General features: G+C 49.3%; 1 protein-coding gene and 1 pseudogene across 1 annotated transcript; both read right to left on the bottom strand.

The window, feature by feature from the left end:
• Window positions 1–5386: 5386 nt before the first annotated feature.
• LOC114910288 (uncharacterized) lies at window positions 5387–5495 on the bottom strand (annotated as a pseudogene).
• A 12657-nt stretch (window positions 5496–18152) lies between these two features.
• LOC114910199 (plexin-B2-like) lies at window positions 18153–20561 on the bottom strand. Its single transcript, XM_029250355.1, has 5 exons — window positions 20540–20561; window positions 18985–20100; window positions 18579–18763; window positions 18335–18460; window positions 18153–18257 (listed from the first exon to the last, which is right to left on the bottom strand). Exons 1-5 carry the CDS (start codon window positions 20553–20555, stop codon window positions 18153–18155), a joined length of 1548 nt encoding a protein of 515 aa, XP_029106188.1. The 5' UTR covers window positions 20556–20561.
• Between the last annotated feature and the right edge of the window lie 468 nt (window positions 20562–21029).

Genomic DNA, 21029 nt, shown 5'->3' on the forward strand with positions numbered 1-21029 from the left:
AAGGTAGGTTAGGCTACAGTAATGTTTAGGGTTCCAGATAGGTGTTTGGGGTGAGGGTAAATGTTTAGTAATGGGTAGGGTTAGGGATTAGGGTTACGGTTAGGTGTTGTGGGGTGAGGGTTAGGAGTTAGTACTGGTTAGGGCTTAGGGTTTAGTAATGGTTGGGTTATTGTTACATTAATGTTAGCTGAAGGTTACAATGAAGTTTTTTCTTCTTTTTTTTTTTCTTTTTTCACAGATCAGAACAGATCACCAGCCCACCAAAGGTGTCTGATTTCACACACTGTTAAACTCTACAGGATTAAATTTCTCTATTCATAATTTCAGGTAATTAAAATCTTTATTCAATAAACATACAATAATACACAGGGAAAGATGTTCAACCCCTCGTGCCAAAAACCAAGGGGGCTAGAGAAACCAACCATGCCACAATATTCCATCCCTCCCAAAACCAAACAATTCCCTTCACAAAAAAAAAAATATCATGGGCAAACACCATCCTCCTTGCCGGGAGCCACCGCGTGCACTTCGTTGGGGTTGTCAAGTGGGCACCTTCCTTCATTGATGTTTCATTGAATTGAGCCCACTACACCTCCAGAAGGCTCAACGGCGAGATCTGGCGTCCCAGACCCACCCCCCTCCATGCCCACAGTGCCATCCCAGCGACTCCACCCACAAAAAACCCACCCCAACCACCAACAACCAACCAATACACCATACCAGCATATGGAGGTGACAACAAAACTCAAACCATTGATGTTCACCTAGGTGAGTACTCCCCACTCAAGTGTGCTTCCCCCAAACACCCTGGTGCCTTCTCATCCACAACCACTGACTAGATCTTTCTGCTACCTCTGACAAGCCTTTAATGGCTGCTCTTAACGACTGACCCCTAAAACCAAACTCCAACAGCAGCGACGTGGTTGATTTTGCAACAAACCCTCTAGTACCGATCTCCACTGGTCTAATAACGCACTGCCAGCCTCGCTCCCTCACCTCACCAGCCAACTCAGTGTACTTCAATTTCTTCCTCTCAAAGGCATCTTCCAATGAGTCTTCGAAGGGTATTGTTAATTCAATGAAGTACACTATCCGTGCGCCCTCGGAGTACAGCACAATATCGGGTCTCAACGCCGTGATCGCAATGCACTGCGGCATCTGCAGTTGTTTTCCCACGTCCGCCAACAACTTCCAGTCACGCACTTCACCCCATTTAAAACTCGTATCACCACGACCACGCGCGTGACTTATAACACTCTCCCCCTCCCGCACGAAAGAAATAAGCTTATTTCTTCCATACTGCGGGAGTGAATTAACTTCAACCCGCTTGTTCTCCAACAAGCATGCCAAGGATCTTAACACTTCATTATGCCTCCAAGTATATCTTCCCTGAGATAAACTAACCTTACATGCAGATAGAATGTGCCTCAAAGAGGCTACACCACCGCACAAGCTGCAAGTCGGCTCCGTACCTACCCAGCGATTAAGATTCTGCGGAGTAGGGAGAACATTGTAGGTGGCTCCGATGAGAAACTTAATACAACCGGCGTCCATCGCCCACAGATCACGCCAGCTGATCTTCCGCTTCTCCACATGCTCCCAAGCCAAACATCGCCCTTGCACACCATGTGACGTCGCAGTTACCCGCCTTGCCTCCTCTTCCTGTTCGCGAATAAAACCAATCACCATCTTTCTCCTCTCCGGTAACTTAGCTTTACTCCACAACTTTATTCGATCGCCGGCACCGAGCCCCGCCCTACCTACCTGCACCTGACCAACCACATCTCTGTGCTCAAGCGCTGTCTGTGCTTGCGCAACAGCTTCCCGTGGATCCCACTTACGTCCTTTTTTTAAACTTACAGGAACCGATCTCACCACTGGGTCTCTTGAGCTTGACAGTGTTAATTCCAAACCAACCTTGGCACACTTGAATTCTTCCACGAGGCTAGTCAGTGGTAGTTCCAAGACCCCATTTCCGTACAAAGCCACACTGCTCAAACAATGAGGAACCCCCAACCATCTCCTAATAGCTTTGCTCATAACCCTTTCCAGTCTTTCAACCTCTGACATACAGACCTCGTATATAGTTAGCGGCCATCTAATACGAGGCAATAAACCAAACTGAAGGCACCAAACCTTCAGCTTCCCTGGCAAAAAAGATTTATCAATCCTATTAATTGCCAGTACAACATCCTCCCTTAATCTTTGACCTGCTCCTTGTCGCTAAATGAGGAATCATACCAGCGACCCAAGCTCTTAATTGGCCTTTCAGCCACTGATGGAATCTTTTCCCCATCAATCTGGAAATTCTCCCGTGATAACTTTCCTTTAACTATCGACAAACTCCTACACTTACTAGGTTTAATTTTCAATCCGGCCAGTTTTAGATTTCCATTCAACTTCGTTAATAAGCGACGAGTACATGGGACAGTAGTAGTAATCAGAGTCATATCATCCATATACGCTCTGATTGGTGGAAGGTGAGGACCATCCTTCAGCCTCATACCCCCAACCACCCATCTCGACGCCCTTATTAACACCTCCATAGCCATGGTAAAAGCCAGAGGCGAGATTGTGCATCCGGCCATTATACCAATCCCCAGCTGCTGCCAAGATGTGGTGTATTGCTTGGTACAGAAATAAAACTTAATGTCTTCAAAATACACCTTAACCAGTCTCGTAATACACTCTGGGACTTTAAAGAAATCAAATGCCCTCCACAGCAAAACATGCGGCACTGAGCCAAAGGCATTTGCCAAGTCCAGGAAGATCACATGGAGGTCTTTACCGTCCAACTTGGCCTCCTTTATCTGATGCCAAATCATACTGCAATGCTCTAAACAATCTGAAAAACCCGAAATTCCTGCCTTCTGCACAGAGGTGTCAATTGAATTGTTGACCAACAAATATGCAGATAACCTCTGCGCCACAACAGTGAAAAATATTTTCCCTTCAACGTTAAGAAGGCATATTGGCCTGAATTGCCCTATATCTACCGCATCTTTCTCTTTGGGTATAAACACTCCTCCTGCTCGCCGCCATTCCTTTGGAATAATACCTTTTTTCCATACGACCACCATCTGCTTCCACAAAAACTTTAAGATGTCTGGGGCACCTTTGTACACCCGGTAAGGAACCCCATTGGGTCCTGGAGCAGATGCTGCCCTTGCACGCCATACCACCTCTTGTACTTCTTTCAACCTTGGAGGACACACATCCATTTGTACCACAATCTCCCCTAGTGGAGGAATGTCTGCAGGTACCTCAAAAACCCTCTCACTTTCACCATCGGTGTGCATTTCCCGCAGATAGCTCTCCAACTCCCTTCTTGGAACATCTAAACACCCAGACTTCTCTTGCTCAAGCAAGGACTTCACAAATTTAAATGGGTCCTTAAAGAATGCCACCCTAGCCTGTTCCTTCTTCTTTCTCCTCAGTCTAAGCTTTTCCGCTCTCCTCAACACTACCAATCTACGTTTCAATTCTTCCTGCAAGATATTAATACCACTTCTACCTTCCTCATCTGCTCGTTTCCAAAGCTTTTTTAGGTGTCTTCTTTCCTGAATCAACCTCTCAATTTCCATCTGCCTTCTTGACTTTAACCTACTCTGCTCACCTTTACGCTTCTTCTCAAACACCCCAAATCTCTTCTCCCCATAGTCATATATAATCTCACCCAACTGATTTATCTTAGACTCAGCCGTACCCTTCAAACCATTTAAAATCCCTCTCAAATCATTATTAACAGAGGTCCACTCCTTACAGTCAGTGGCGCCTGGCCATCTCACCTTAAGTTTTTGTTCCCTACACCTTTCCTTCCCTGCCCGTCTTGATATCATCTGCCCCGCATCCTCCCCATGATCGATGCTGCCTTGTGCATCCATGTTTGGTCTTGCCTCCTCTAAGACAGAGGTATTGATGTCCTGTGGTCTTTGGTGTGCAACCTGCCCCTGGACTTCCTGTGGGGTCACAGCCAAAAGAAGCCCTTCCACCTCTCTTTGGCTTCTAAGTATCCCCACTAAGTGACATCTTTCTCCATCCTAAAAGTTAGGTCAGCCTGGATGTTCTGATACACATCCTGGATGCCCAAGTCTACCGCTCTCTGGACCAGCTGGGTTCTTGCGTTCCAGAGCATTTGCTTGGCCATGCTAACTATCAGCCATGTCCGGGTGGCTGCTGCCTTCTGAGAGCCAGGGACCATCCCCTCAAGACTTGGTCGTATGTGAAAACCATCTGCAGATTGATCTTCCTGCACTGGTGAGTCACCAAAACACCAGATCTCCCGCACCTGCTTGCAGTCCCAAAGAGCATGTGCGTGAGTTTCACTCTGGCCACACTGGAGTCGTGGGCAGAGTGGGTGGCTGGTCAATTTGTGCCTGTACAACAGTACTTTGACTGGGCACCTTATTGTGTAAACAACGCCAGTTCAAATATTGCAGATGGTGGTCAAGCCCCTTTGGCTGAACCCTGGACCAAGTGACCTGGAGCTTGAGCCCCAAAAGAACTTAAGTTCCTCTCCTCTCAACCAAAGCCTTATACAAGGCCCTGTGCTTAAGGAAGGACTCTGCCTCAACCCTGGCCACCGTGGTCTTACTCCACTTTACAGCGTGGCTGTAATGGGCGGGCCGTGTCTTGGCATTAGGCCCGGTGTTGGACCAGGACTTCACCAACTGGCGCACCGGAAGGGCCAGCGAAAGACGCACAAAGTCCTGGTGGGGATGCTCAGTCGGAGCTGCCAGTCGGTTACATAACTGGGAGAGGAAGAGACAATCCAGTTTAAGAGGAATGTCAGGCACATCCTTCCCTCCATCCTCCTTTGGAAGGTACATGACATCCTTGCTCACGTTCTCATACCTGCCCCTCAAGACGAAGTCAAAAACATCATTTGTAAGGCCTTTCCGGATCGTGTGGGGTAAGGGGTACACCTGCACAAGGTAGAGCAATATGGGGAGGATGTCCACCTTCAGTGCCAGTGTTTTCCCTAATACGGAGAGGGACCTTGGCCTCCACAAACCCATTTTGCGTCTGGCTTTGGTCAAACGTTCTTCCCAATTAGACCTGGCAGGCTAGAGAAGAATGAACAGTTGCGAATAAACTCCTGGGGTAACAAGAGTGTTTAACGCGGGGGGAGTTCAAATGCAGTGAAATCCTGCTACACAGACGAAGCAGCGAAGGAGGACTGTTTCCAGACAATGAGCGCACTTCCAGGTGGGGACCCCGACTCGGAGCCTGAAAAAGTGAGCGGAGGCGGAGAGCGGTTCCTCGCGTGCGAAACAAAACAGAGGGGGAAAATAAAATGAAAATTAATCATTAAATAAATAAATAAGTGAATAGATAAGGAAATGAATAATGAAATCAATTTTTAAAAAAGACAGGAAAAAAAAAGAGCTTACAACACCTGGTATTCCCAGGAGGTCTCCCTTCCCAGTACTAACCAGACCCGACCCTACTTAGCTTCGGAGATCGGGAGTATTCAGGGTGGTATGGCCGCGGGCTGTAGAACTGCAAAAATCTGTCGATGCGCAGCCTTCCCGTGCGGAGTCGGGCGCGCCGCGAGGTCGCCTCCAGCTCGCAGAGAAACGAACGAGAGTGCGCGGACTACGTCGCCTTGAAGCGTCTCCGCCCAGCGGGTGGGCCAAGGAAAATGTTACGTTTGGAAGACGCCGGGCTTAAAAATAAATAAATAGATCAACAATTGAAGAAAGGGTTCGGTAACATGTGGTGGCTCGAAAAGCAAAGTCGAGCGAGGCCATCAGGGGGGCTTGTTGGTCTAGGGCAGACATGTCCAAAGTCCGGCCCGGGGGCCAAATGCGGCCCGTGGTCAAATTTCATCCGGCCCTCGGCCTCTGTCATAAAATCAGTAACGTCTGGCCCGCACGTTGTGCGCAATTGCGCACGCGCGCAGCTTAGAGGGAACACTGGGCAGCAGTACTGTTACCAGCATATGAAGCAGCTTGCACACTAAATGCTGTTCCTCATTTACCCACTGTAGGGCAGCAGCACTCTACGCGACATCACCCCGTGTGACCCTTTGCCGCCAATTTTCTAAAATGGCGACAATGAACAAAAAAAGGAAAGTTGACTGCGAGGGTCGACGCTTCAAGGATGGATGGAAATTGGACTATTTCTTCACTGAAATACGCAACAACTGTGTCTGCCTCATTTGCAAAGAGACAGTGGCTGTTTTTAAAAAGTACAATGTCAAGCGACATTACCAAACGAGACACGCTGACATGTACGACAAGATTACAGGGAAGGAACGCAGCGAGAAATTGAAGCAGCTTGAAGCTAGTTTAATCTCACAGCAGCAGTATTTTGCAAGAGCCCGAGAGTCAAATGAGAACGCCACAAAGGCTAGTTACGAGGTAGCAGCGCTGATCGCAAAGCATTCCAAACCTTTCACTGAGGGTGAATTTATCAAAGACTGCATGATGACTATGGTGAAGAAAATCTGTCCTGAGAAGCAGCAAGAGTTTGCCAAAGTCTGCCTGGCACGTAACACTGTGGCACGCAGGATTGAAGAAGTGTCATCAGACATCAAAAGACAATTGAGAGTCAGAGGAAAGGAGTTTGACTTTTTTTCGCTGGCTTGCGACGAAAGCACAGACGCCTCGGACACTGCTCAGTTACTTATTTTTTTGAGGGGAGTGGACAATGAAATGAACGTTACTGAAGAACTACTTGACCTCCAGAGCCTGAAAACCCAAACGAGAGGAACAGATTTATTCTCTTCTGTTTGCGCTGCCGTGGATGACATGAAACTCCCGTGGAATAAAATTTCTGGGATTATTACGGATGGCGCACCATCCATGACTGGCGAACGAAGTGGATTAGCAACACTAATAAGTAACAAAGTAAGTGAAGAAGGGGGTAAAGCTGTAAAACTCCATTGCATCATTCATCAGCAAGTTCTGTGTGCCAAACATCTCCAATACGAACATGTTATGAAACCGGTGATAAAAACTATTAACTATATCCGCTCCAGAGCGCTATGCCACCGTCAGTTTCAACAGTTTCTAAGCGAGATTCATGCGGAATATGGAGATGTTGTCTATTACACTGACGTGCGATGGCTCAGTCGGGGTTCTGCACTGTCGCGCTTCTACTCTCTTAGGCAGCAAATCGGTGAGTTTTTGGCTGAAAAGGGACAACCTATGCAAGAACTAAGTGACCCTATGTGGCTGGCTGATTTGGGTTTTCTAGTTGATGTTAGAAAGCACCTTAATGTCCTCAACACCAGTCTCCAGGGACCAGACGCAGTCATAAGCCAACTAAATTCACACATCAAAGCCTTTGGAACCAAGCTGAAACTGTTTGAAAGACACCTGTCGCAGACCCAACCCAATACTGCACACTTTTCAGCGCTGCAAGAAATCATGACCAGATTCCCACAGAGCAATGTCAGTGCGCAAACGAGGAGGTACGCATCAGATATTTCATCTCTGGCTGAAGAGTTCAGACAACGCTTTCGGGATTTTGCAGCTATCGAGAAGGAGATCGCTTTTTTTTCCTCACCTTTTTCCGTGGACACAGATGATGTTCCAGACCATTTGCAGCTGGAGCTCATTGAGCTGCAGTGTGACGCCGAGAGCCGCAGTTGGCACCAGCAGCTTTCTCTTGCCAACTTTTACCGACAGCTGGATAAGGACAGGTTTCAAGAGATTCGAGCGTTTGCTAAGAAAATGCTAAGCTTGTTTGGGTCGACGTATTTGTGTGAGAAGACATTCTCGGTTATGAACTTAAATAAGAGCCGTGTGAGGACACGGCTAACGGACTCTCACCTGCGAGACACCTTGCGCATCAATACCACTGCCTTTGAGCCAGACCTGGCCTTTGTGCTGCAGTCCAGATCTCAGTATCACCCGTCACATTAATGCAGACAAGTCATTTGTCATTTACAATAAGTCTCTGAATTAATTTTTGTTAAGATCAAAATCAGTCATAAATTCAGACAAGTTGTCAGTTTTCACTCCAGAATAAACTTTTAAAAGTTCAATCAACATTTATATTTACTGATATGTCATATTTCAAATGAGCCCTGCACTTGTGGATATGTCTATTGCTTGCTCATTTCTCTGTTATTTTATTCAAAAGTTCTGTGAACATTGAACAGCCATGGTGATATATTTCATGTTTCAAATGTAATTTGCACTCAAGAGTACAATTACTTCTGTTTAAGAAAAAAAAGTTAAGTGAATATTCAATTGCATGTGATATGCATGTTTCAAATGAACAAAAAGACATGCTTAAGATTGTTGAAATTAAAATAATAAGGCAAATGTGAAACACAGAATGGCTTGCTAAAATTTGTTTAAATATATTGTTGTTCTATGTAAAGAACGTCAGCCAAGGTCGGCCCCCCACATTTTACCACATCAAATCTGGCCCCCTTTGCAAAAAGTTTGGACACCCCTGGTCTAGGGGCACAATTCTCACTTAGGGTGCGAGAGGTCCTGGGTTCAAATCCCAAACGAGCCCTGCCCATGCAGTCAGCTGAAGCTTGTGTCGTTGCCCCTTTGCATCTTGCCTACGGAGGACCCCTGTTGCCACTGCCTTCTCATGCCTGCATGAGGAAGGGTCATACATGATGATGTTGGCTGCTGACTGCAGTCCTTTGATCTCTCCCAATCCCATGCTACTCGCAAAGCGGGCAACTGTCTTAACCTTGCGTTTTCCTGTGGCTGTTTTCCACACCGGACCAGTCTTCACACCCTCTTCGTCACCCTCTAATGCCTTGCATCGTACCCACTCCCACCCCCCACAGTGTACATCTGACCACAATCCCTCAACTCCAACCCCTATGAATGTGACCATTGGCCAAGTGAGAAGACAGCTGGAGAGACTCCACCAAGGCAAGGCTGCAGGCCCGGATCACATCAGCCCCCGGGTCCTGAGGTCCTGTGCGGCCCAGCTGTCTGGCATCCTGCAACACATCTTCAACCTGAGTCTGTTGCAGGAAAGGATTCCGGTGCTATGGAAGACATCTTGTTTAGTACCGGTGCCAAAGATAGCCATCCCATCTGGCCCCAGTGACTTCAGACAAGTTGCTCTAACGTCACATGTTATGAAGGTACTGGAGAGACTGGTGCTGATACAACTGAGACCACAGGTTAAATCTAGTCTGGACCCTCTTCAGTTTGCCTATCGGCCTCATGTGGGTGTGGATGATGCCGTTGCTAATCTGCTGCATCGAGCTCATTCACACTTGGATGGTAGTGGCAGCACTGTGAGGATCATGTTTTTTGACTTCTCCAGTGCCTTTAATACCATCCAACCTCTTTTGTTGAGTGAGAAGCTGCTGGGGATGGGTGTCAGTGCATCTACGGTCTCCTGGATCTCCGACTATCTGTCAGGCAGGCCTCAGTTTGTACGGCTGGGGAGCTTCCTGTCTGATGTTTTAGTTAGCAACACAGGGAGCTGTTCTGTCACCATTCCTGTTCACTCTGTACACCTCTGATTTTCAGTATGATACTGAATCATGCCACTTGCAGAAGTTCTCTGACGACTCTGCAGTGGTGGGGTGTATTAGAGATGGACAGGAGTTGGAGTATAGGCACCTGGTGGATAACTTTGTGGAGTGGTGCAGCAGGAATCATCTGCTCCTAAATGTCAAGAAGACCAAGGAGATGGTCGTCGACTTTAGGAAGACAAGAACTGCAGTCAGACCCATAAAGATCCTGGGGGAGGAGGTTGAGACTGTTCAGAAATACAAGTACTTAGGTGTCCACTTGAACAGCAGTCTGGACTGGAGGGACCACACTGATGCTGTGTACAAGAAGAGAATGGGCAGACTCTATTTTCTGAGGAAGCTCAGATCTTTCAATGTGTGCAGCAAGATGCTGGAGATCTTCTACCAGTCTGTTGTTGCGAGCGCCATATACTTTGCCGTGGTCTGCTGGGGGAGCAGCATCAACGCCAGAGATGCAGGCAGGGTGAACAAGCTCATCCGTAAGGCCGGCAGCATCATTGGACAGAACATGGAGACGTTTGAGTCAGTGAGGAATAGGAGGTCACTGAACAAACTGCTCTCCATCATGGACACTCCTTCCCACCCACTGCACAGCACGCTGCAGAGACAGCGTAGCTCATTTTCAAAAAGACTCATTCAGCTCCGCTGCCGTAAAGAACGGTTCAGGAAATCATTCCTACCGTTCGCAATAACTTTGTACAACAGCTCACCTCTGTGTGACAGATGAACTATTCAGCACTATTGTTAGTTCATCTTGTTACTGATTGTATTACCGTTTTGTACAACTTGCACTTTACTGTTGCACTACATACTGTTTTAATTTATTTAATATACTTTTTATTCTTTTATTTTTCCAACAGTATACATAATTGCACATATATTTTTATCTTGTATTTTTCCACTTGTTTTATATGTTTTTTTTAAATATATATTGCAAGTATTTATCTGACTTGTGTTCTGCTGCTGTAACATAATAATTTCCCGTGTGGGATCAATAAAGTATATCTATCTATCTATCTGTCCTGTTCTCTCTGTCACGCCGCTGCATGTCTCTGACCACTTCTTCATTTCCTTTCAGCCGTCCCTCACTGCTAACTCTTCGTCTCTTCTCTGCACCCGTTGTCGCCCTTCACCGCAACTTAAAATCTCTCTCACCTTCCTGCTTTGCCTCTGCTACTCTGGCCGCTCTCCCTTCTGCTCCACAATTCTCAGCTCTATCTACAGATGATGCCACTAACGCTTTCCTCTCTGCCCTGTCTTCCACCCTCGACTCTCTCTGCCCGTGTCTTCTAGACCGGCACGCCCCATTGCTACCCCGTGGCTGTCTGATGTGTCACGCGCTAACAGGACCAAAGTGCGGGCGGCAGAGCGAAGATGGCGTAAGTCTAAAAGTCCGTCGGACCTGGATGCTTACCAGTCACTCTTAGCTGCTTTTCAGTTTGCTGTCTCTTCAGCTAAAACCTCCTTCTTCCACAACAAAATACATTCTGCATCCAAAAAAACACCCCACACACTCTCTTTGCCACCTTCTCATCCCTTCTGTGTCCCCCGCCACCTCCTCCCCCCTTCTCTCACCGCTGAAGACTTTGCTTTGTTTTGTCTGAGACAAAGTCGAAGCGATCACTGGTAAATTCTCACCATCAACCTGCCCGGTTCGCGCTGGACCTCCCTGCAAAGCTGTCCTCTCCAACTTCAAGCCGCTCTCCGAATCTGAAGTCGCTGACCTCCTGATGTTGCGCCGAGCCACCACCTGCTCGCTTGATCCGGTCCCATCATCACTCCTTCAGAACATTTCCCCGCAACTCTCCTCCTTCATCTCCTCACTCTCCTCTGGCTGTTTCCCGGCTGCCTTCAAAAGTGCTCTATCTCATTTCGCCTCTGCTAAAGAAATCCTCCCTGGACTCCAGTCCGGTTCAAAATTACAGACCGGTCTCTCTCCTCTCCTTCCTGTCCAAAAAAAACCCTTGAGCGGGCAGCCTGTGATCAACTCAGCCGGAGCCATCTCCTTGATGGTTGTCAGTCTGGTTTCAACGTTGGTCACTCCACCGAGACCGCCCTTCTGGCGGTATCTGACGCTCTCCAAGCTGCTAGAGCTGCCGCCCTCTCCTCGGTCCTCATCCTCCTCGAACTGTCTGTGGCATTCGACGCCGAAAATCACCGGGTTCTACTCTCCCCTCTTAACCGGCTTGGGATCACAGGTGCGGCACTCACAGGGTTTGAGTCCTACCTCTCTGGCAGGTCCTATCAAGCGGTCTGGCGGAGCGCTCGTTCTTCTCCTCTGCCTCTCTCAACCGGTGTTCCGCAGGGCTCGGTCCTCTTCTTTTCTCCGTCTACACCCCCTCCCCCCGGGTCCGATCATAGCCTCCCGTGGTTTCAAATACCACTGCTGTGCCGACGATACCCAGCTCTTCCTCTCCTTTCCACCTGGTGCGTCACACGTCTCCGTACGCATTGCTGCCTGCCTGTCGGACATCTCTTCACGGATGTATGATCACCGCCTCCAACTCAACCTCTCCAAAACAGAGATTCTTTACCCCTCAGCTGGCCTGCCCTCCTGTCACGACCTCTTGCTCAAACTGGACACCTCACTCATTTCGCCTCGCTCCTTTGCTGAGAGTCTGGGAGTTACGACTGATGCGAGCCTGTCATTCTCTCAACATGTTGAAGCCACAAGCCGGTCCTGCAGACACATCCTGCAAAAATATTCCTAGGATCCGTCCCTACCTCACTAGTGACTCCGCCCAACTCCTTGTGCAGGCCATGCTGGCTTCCCGTCTGGACTACTGCAACTCTCTTCTGTGTGGCCTTCCGGCTAATCCCGTCAAACCTCTGCAGCTTCTGCAGAATGCTGCTGCACGACTTGTGTTTGATTTGCCAAAGCGCTCCCATCTATCTCCTCTACTCGCCTCTCCACGCTGGCCTCCTATAGCTGCCCGTATCAGATTCAAAACCCCGGTTACTGTGTGCAAATGCATCATCAGTAGAACTGCTCCCGGCTATTTACAGGACTTGATCAACCGGCACACCCCAGCCGGGCCCCTTCTTTCATCTACTTCTGCTCGCTTGGTGGTCCCGCGCACGAAAGGCAAAGCTCGGAGGTTCTCGGTTCTGGGTCCGTTGTGGTGGCATGACCCTCCCCTGTCACTCAGGACTACAGAAACTCCATCTGTTTTCAAGAAGGCTCTGAAAACCCACCTCTTCCAGATCCACTTTGCCCGAGATCTCTTCAGACCATCCATGGCGTAACCGTTCACGCATCGTAACTCCAGAAGTGTCCCCAGATACAACCTTTATTCAGCCATTACTCTGGACTCCAGTCAGTTGGAAGGCACCCCAAGCGGGACTCAAACCCCAGACCCACCAGAGAGTGAGACCCAGCCAAACACGCTGCACCACCACATCCTCCAGCAGGGAATCCATTTATTGTAAATAGTTGCATTATGGGGAAAATGTGAATAAAGAGTGCAACCCTTGGGGGGACTTGAGGGGATAATAAAGGGGTGTCTCTGTTTTCCAATGAGGGGAGGGGGGGGAAAAAAAACAACCAAACCGAACCAAACCAACCTGGTGGCGCTAAGCAGGCTGGGACAGTCCTTTTGGGTATGTTGGTGTGGGGAAGACATGGGTCAGTTATATTCTTTGAAGCCAGAAAGGGGATTGTTATGGGAAAGACTTTGTCTTGACAATGTATTTTATGTAATGGTTGCTTTGTGCTCCTCCGTGAACCGCCACCTTATCGTGGTGGAGGGGTTTGAGTGCCTGAATGAGTCCAGGAGCTATGTTGTCTGGGGCTACATGCCCCTGGTAGGGTCTCCCATGGCAGACAGGTCCTGGATGACAGACGAGACAAAGCGCGGTTCAAAAACCCCTTATGACAAAAAAAAAATCAAGGCGTCCGTTTACCCCGCCCGGTATGGGGTCACCGGGGCCCCACCCTGGAGCCAGGCCTGGGGGGGGGGCTCGCATGCGAGCGCCTGGTGGCCAGGTCTATGCCCACGGGGCCTGGCCGGGCTCAGCCCGAAGCCACAACGTGGAGCCGCTCTTCGGTGGGCTCACCACCTGCCGGAGAAACCATAAGGGGCCGGTGCGTTGTGATTTGGGCGGTGGTCGGGGCCGAGTGCCCGGCCGACCCAAACCTCGGGCGCCAACTCTGGTTTTTGGGACTTGGAATGTCACCTCACTGGCGGGGAAGGAGCCTGAGCTGGTGTGGGAAGTTGAGAGATACCGTCTAGATATAGTCGGGCTCACTTCCACTCACAGCTTGGGTTCTGGAACCACTCTACTCGATCGAGGGTGGACTCTCCACTATTCTGGCGTTGCCCAAGGTGAGAGGTGGCGGGCTGGTGTGGGCTTATTAATAGCCCCCCAGTTCAGCCGCCATGTGTTGGAGTCTACCCCGGTGAATGAGAGGGTCATCTCCCTACGCCTTCGGGTCAGGGAACGGTCTCTCACTGTCGTTTGTGCTTATGCGCCTAGCGGCAGTGTAGAGTACCCGGCCTTTTTAGAGTCCCTGGGGGGCGTGCTGGAAAGCGCTCCCACTGGGGACTCTGTCGTTCTACTGGGGGACTTTAACGCCCACGTGGGCAGCGACAGTGATACCTGGAGGGGCGTGATTGGGAGGAACGGCCTCCCTGATCTGAACCCGAGCGGTGAGTTGTTATTGGATTTCTGTGCTAGTCGCGGTTTATCCATAACGAACACCATGTTCATGCATAAGGGTGTCCACCAGTGCACTTGGCACCAGGACACCCTAGGTCGGAGGTCGATGATCGACTTTGTAGTCGTTTCTTCTGACCTTCGGCCATATGTCTTGGACACTCGGGTGAAGAGAGGGGCTGAGCTGTCAACTGATCACCACCTGGTGGTGAGTTGGATTCGATGGCGGGGGAAAAAGCTGGACAGACCTGGCAGGCCCAAACGCATAGTGAGGGTCTGTTGGGAACGTTTGGCGGAGGCCCCTGTCAGAGAGGTCTTCAACTCCCACCTCCGACAGAGCTTCAACCAGGTCCCGAGGGAGGTGGGGGACATCGAGTCTGAATGGACTATGTTCCGCTCCTCCATTGTCGGTGCGGCTGTTCGGAGCTGCGGCCATAAGGTCTCCGGTGCCTGTCGCGGCGGCAATCCCCGAACACGGTGGTGGACACCGGAAGTAAGGGATGCCGTCAAGCTGAAGAAGGAGTTCTATCGGGCCTGGCTGGCTCATGGGACTCCTGAAGCAGCTGACAGGTACCGACGGGCCAAACGGAGCGCGGCTCTGGCAGTCGCCGCGGCAAAAACTCGGGCTTGGGAGGAGTTCGGTGAGGCCATGGAGGAAGACTTTCGGTCGGCCTCAAAGAGATTCTGGCAAACCGTCCGGCGACTCAGAGGGGGGAAGCGGTGTTCCACGAACACTGTTTACAGTGGAAGTGGTGCGCTGCTGACCTCAGCTGAGGATGTTCTCGGGCGGTGGAAGGAGTACTTTGAGGATCTCCTCAATCCCTCCGACACGCCTTCCGTAGAGGAAGCTGAGGCTGGGGACTCGGAGGGGGACTCGTCCATTACCCTGGCTGAAGTTGCTGAGGTAGTCAAAAAACTCCTCGGTGGCAAGGCTCCGGGGGTGGATGAGATCCGCCCCGAGTTTCTCAAGTCTCTGGATGTTGTGGGGCTGTCTTGGCTGACACGCCTCTGCAGCATCGCGTGGAGTTCGGGAACGGTGCCTCTGGACTGGCAGACCGGGGTGGTGGTCCCTCTTTTTAAGAAGGGGGACCGGAGATTGTGTTCCAACTACAGGGGGATCACACTCCTTAGCCTCCCTGGGAAAGTCTATGCCAGGGTACTGGAAAGGAGAATCCGACCGATAGTCGAACCTCGGATTCAGGAGGAGCAATGCGGTTTTCGCCCTGGCCGTGGAACACTGGACCAGCTCTATACCCTCACTAGGGTGTTGGAGGGTTCGTGGGAGTTTGCCCAATCAGTCCATATGTGTTTTGTGGACCTGGAGAAGGCATTTGACCGTGTCCCTCGTGGCATCCTGTGGGAGGTACTTCGGGATTATGGGGTTCAGGGCTCGCTGCTACGGGCTGTTTGTTCCGTGTATGACCGGAGCAGGAGCTTGGTTCGCATTGCCGGCAGTAAGTCAGACCTGTTCCCGGTGCATGTTGGACTCCGCCAGGGCTGCCCTTTGTCACCAATCCTGTTCATTATCTTCATGCACAGAATTTCTAGGCGCAGTCAGGGAACAGAGGGTGTCTGTTTTGGTGGCCGCAGGATCTCGTCTCTGCTTTTTGCGGACGATGTGGTCCTGTTGGCTTCATCAAATCAAGACTTGCAGCGTGCACTTGGGAGGTTTGCAGCCGAGTGCGAAGCGGCGGGGATGAGAATCAGCACCTCCAAATCCGAGGCCATGGTTCTCAGTCGGAAAAAGGTGGATTGCCCCCTCCGGGTTAGGGGGGAGTTGCTCCCTCAAGTGGAGGAGTTTAAGTATCTCGGGGTCTTGTTCACGAGTGAGGGAAAAATGGAGCGGCAGGTCAACAGACGGATCGGTGCGGCGTCCGCAGTAATGCGGTCATTGTACCGGTCTGTTGTGGTGAGGAGGGAGCTGAGTCGTAAGGCGAAGCTCTCAATTTACCGGTCGATCTACGTTCCTACCCTCACCTATGGTCATGAACTCTGGATCATGACCGAAAGAATGAGATCGCGGATACAAGCGGCAGAAATGAGTTTCCTCCGCAGAGTGGCTGGGCGCACCCTTAGGGATAGGGTGAGGAGCTCAGTCACCCGGGAGGAGCTCGGAGTAGAGCCGCTGCTCCTCCGCATCGAGAGGAGCCAGTTGAGGTGGCTCGGGCATCTGTTCCGGATGCCTCCTGGACGCCTCCCTGGGGAGGTGCTCCGGGCTTGTCCCACTGGGAGGAGGCCTCGGGGCAGACCCAGGACACGTTGGAGAGACTATGTCTCCCGGCTGGCCTGGGAACGCCTTGGGGTTCCCCCAGAGGAACTGGAGGAGGTGTGCGGGGAGAGGGAGGTCTGGAGTACTCTGCTCGGACTGCTGCCCCCGCGACCCGGCCCCGGATAAAAGCGGAGGAAGATGGATGGTTGCTTTGTGATTTTGTTGACCAACTGTAGGAAAACAGTGTTGGATTTGTTTGATTGTGGATTTTAATGTATTGTTTTGGTTGTATGTATTATTGATAACTTTATTAAATAAAGTTTGAAAAAAAAAAGCAGGCTGGGAAGGGGGGCTTGAGGTGCAGGTTTTTTTTTTTTTTTAGTGTGTTAAAGGTTCTGCCATGCGTTTTTTTTCTTTTCTCTCATATTTGTTGGACTTACTGATCTTACTGTTTTATTTAATTTTATTTTTGGCATGGCAGCTTTTCAGGATTTATTTATTGAATAAAGATTTTAATTATCGGAAATGATGAATGGAGATATTAGTTCCTGTCGCTTTGGACAGTGTGTGGAGTCAGACACCTTTGGGTAGGCTGGTGACCCATTCTGATCCGTAAGAAAAAGAAAAAAAAAAATAAAATGAGGTGCAGGTTCTTGAGGAAATGGGGCCCTCGGATCGCGAGCATCATTTCCCCGTATGCCGGTGTTCTAGTAAAACGTTCTTCCTGAACGCTGCCTGCGCGTCCTTTTTCGCCCCATCCGAACCCAGAGCGCCGCGCGCCACAGTACTCGTTGGCCTGCACTTGTTGTAAAAGCTGCAAAGCAATATTGTTGGCCATGTCACCTATGCATCTGCTCACTGCGTTATTGTCTGACACAAGCACGCACTCTACTTTTCGTGCTGCTCCCTCTCCCAATAACTCCCTGACAATGTCTTTAGTAGCTGGTAACAATAAGGCTTCGCCAGTCGTGCGCAGCTTCTTAGCACGCGCCACGTGCGCAAAAGTGCAAAATGTAAAGAGCGCAAAGCATTTTGGGATAAACACGTTACAAGGAATCACTCATAAATCACGAAACTATACGTAGATTACGTAAAAAATTATATTACTGTAATATTTTTTTCTGTCAAGTTTTCCGCGGACCCCCTAACTCCCTCTTCCGGACCCCAGTTTGAAAACCCCTTTTTTTAGATCACAGGATTGGCTACTGATGTGGGTATGCAGTGTTTGGCTTTCTCTAAAAATAATACTGTATACAGTTACCAGAAAAGGTCAGATTTGTTTCACCTGTCCACATAATGTTGTTCCAGCTGTGAACACCCGGCTGACAGCAAAGGTGAGATGGGCAGTAATGTCTTTCTGGAGAGCACTGCTTTCTTCCATGGTAACCTCCCACAAACACAGCTCTTGTTCAGTATTTTTCTTATGTAGGCTTGATCAGGCTATTGTATTTCAACTGAATTGTGCTGTGAAGAGCAGGTACTAAAAACCGTGTGTATTTTTTTTTTTTTACGGCAGGGCAGGCCAAACTCACACCTCAGTCGACTGGAACACCCAATGCATTGACTGCAGACTCCAATTACCCTCTTTTCAGCATGTCATTACCCTAGAAGTTCACATACTTTTTCCATCAATGACTTTGATCAAACCATTTATTTAATTAAAATATGGATACGTGAAATGTGGCGTGTTGTTAAATAGGACTGTCTGCATTTATTATGCCTTAGACAAAGGAGCCATTCATGCAGAAAGCAGTAGGAGCAAACTGTTGTGTAGAAAGTAGTGAATATCTCACTGCTAACTGGGTGTGAACTGAGTGCTTACCTGCCCTCCAAGGCACACCAGCCACAGTAGGGATACTTGAGGTCCATGCAAGACTTGCAGTCCTTCATCATATCACATTCCTCCACTGGTACCATTGAGATCTGACACAGAGCCAAGGATATCCAGCATCAAGCGTCTTACACAGAGTACAAATACAGTCCACTTCCCAAGACGGTACCTTTTTTCCTGTGGTGACGTACAGATGCCTGTGGTTTCTGTCGAATAGCAGGTGTTTGTTCACTGCCTCACCAGAGCTGGGTCCAGTGACAGTTCGGTACACCTCTGGTGTGCTGGACAGGTGTACCTGGAAGTTTACCTGTGTTCTAGTTTCACACCATTTTCTTTCCTATGAAAATGAGTTTGACCACACTGGTACCTGGGACTGCTCTCAGATACCGTACACCCTCTGCTGCTGTACTCACGTGGTACACCTTCCCATTGCTGGTTCCCAGAAAGGCCACCGTGTGCTCAGCCTCCACAGCAACGGCGACAGCCATGAGCAGGTCTCTGGTGGTGTGGACAGCTTGGGCAGCCAGCGCAAAGCCTGGTGTGCTGGCCAGCGGTGAAGGCAGGAAATCAGCACTACATTTGTACTTTGTCAGCGTGTCTTGCTGATGGGCACAGAGAGAGAAGTCTTTAACGTCAGCTTCCTCATACAATCACTTTGTCAAGTGTGCAAGAGGGGATACTCAGGTTTTCACTTTTAGAAAATTCTAATAAAGACAATAAACCTTAAGGTGAGCTATCCCATTTCACTGTTCCGACTTTACAGAACCTCAAGACACTTCTGAAAACATTGCTAATGTCATGTTTGAAACGGAGCGCTACTTACACGGACTGATACTGAACATAATAGATTTGCTGAGGTTGTGTACGGAGAATCAACAGCTACTTTGTTTCCAATTTTCCCATTTTTTGTATAGCAGGCACTGATGATTTCCATAATTCGTTGGTTGATATATCTCAGGGGGTACATGCAGAGCCCCGAACGGGGCTTGTCTTCATCGGTGCTGGACACTACGAACAGAATCTTGTCCTGCGACCGCACTTGGCCGTACTGACTGGATGCGCTCAGGTTTCGGGCCAGTTCCTCCCCAGGGGAGGAGACAAAGGCGGCCTGTGCCTTGTTGTACATGTTGTTGGGGCCACAGCTGAGCTGCAGTTCCATGTAGGAATAGTAATGGTGATCATCCTCACAAAGGCGGGAGATGAAGGTATAGTTTTTGTTATGTAGCCCCCCTCTTGTGCGGGTGAAGAGGAAGTAGATGAAGCCACTTTCCTTGAATAAGTAGCGAAAATTGTGCCTGTACTTCTTGACAAATGCGGTGACCTGAACAGCAGGAGCCTCAACAATGTCCTCAAACACATCCCAATTGCCAAAGTCCTGCAGGATGCGGGTGCTGATAAGCTTCATGTTGCCCTGGCTTCCGTAGCCTTTCCCCACGACAAACACATCAAATGTATCATTCTCTTTGGTGAAGGTTGACATCACTCCTACTACAGACACCGTCTCCTCACTGCTGACCACATAAGCCTTTTCACCCTTGCTGTCGTTACAGTAGATCAGGTGGTCAATGCTGCCGAGTTTCCGCAGGGAGCAGATGCCCTTGAAGAGGCTTCCACACACGATGAGCGAGCCGTTAGACGGGTGCACTAGCAACAGCTTGTTGGTGTTGTCTGTCATCTTGGCATCGTGGCAGGACTGGATGGGGGGTGTGCAGTGGCGGCTGTCCCTCTTGGGACCAGTCTCTACTTTCTTCTCCTGCTTGAGCAAGGAGTCCAATTGGTAGATGGCATTGATGGCTCCCACATAGATGTGGCCTGTGAGGGGGTCCTGCACCACGTTATTGATGAGGGTGCTGGATGTGAACTCCTGGATGGATTCCGCACAGCAGACTATGGAGAGAGACAGCAGCAGAACTGCCAGAGTCCACCACGCCATTTCTGAAAGAGGACATTAAGTGCGAGACTGTTAGTCATCTCTCTATACAGTGAGACAAACGTGTAGACATGAACACATGCTTCACTGTCAGCTCTACACACTTTCACGAAATAGCAGGATCCGGTCTTTCGTTTTCACAATACATCTGTCATCAATATACCTGCTCACTGAACATCTGGCAATGATTTGCTTCACACAAATTTGTTAAAGCAGGCAGCAATTTTGTACTCCAATCTATTAAATGTACAGTTAATGCCTATAATTTCTACAGTTTTGCCACAAGTTTTCTGGTAAGAGCAGTCATTCCGAGTCCCACTCTCTCCACCAGCAGAAAGGAAAACTAAGGAGCAACGCCCAGGTCCTCATAAGTAATAAGTATAGATTTTTTTTTTTTTTAAATTAAGTTTAGCTTATGTTACTTGAACACAAGCACTGCAATACCGCAACAGTCGATCATCTGGTAACCGCGACGCCACTAAGTGACGAACGGGCGGGTAGCGGATTAATTATATAGCGTGCATACGCTGGACAAAGGGATGATTCACGTCCCGGGCGGGACGGCACGAGATTTCATAATATTTTCGGGCCGCGGGGCAACTGAAACTGCAGGTAACGGGGATCACTGTATATGAGTGCACGTAGTATCAGAATAAGTGCAGCAAGCGGACACCGAAAAGATGTAAAATATACATACATACATACATACTGTATATATATATATATTACTATCAGCAATTAGCTACTGTTTCCCTGAGGGGAACCTACTGTTGCTTATTGGATAACCCCTCCACGCCACGGGGCACTGCTCTGCTGAGTCTGAAAAGTACAGAGAAGCCCACTGTAGAATTCGGACCCAAACAGCTACACCGCTTCGCAGCAGGAGGAAATGAATAGTGGTTAGAAGTAACACATAGATTGATTGAAGCAGTTT

This window comes from Scleropages formosus, chromosome 3 (assembly GCF_900964775.1).
Source record: "Scleropages formosus chromosome 3, fSclFor1.1, whole genome shotgun sequence".
In the NCBI taxonomy this organism is placed as follows: Eukaryota; Metazoa; Chordata; class Actinopteri; order Osteoglossiformes; family Osteoglossidae; genus Scleropages; species Scleropages formosus.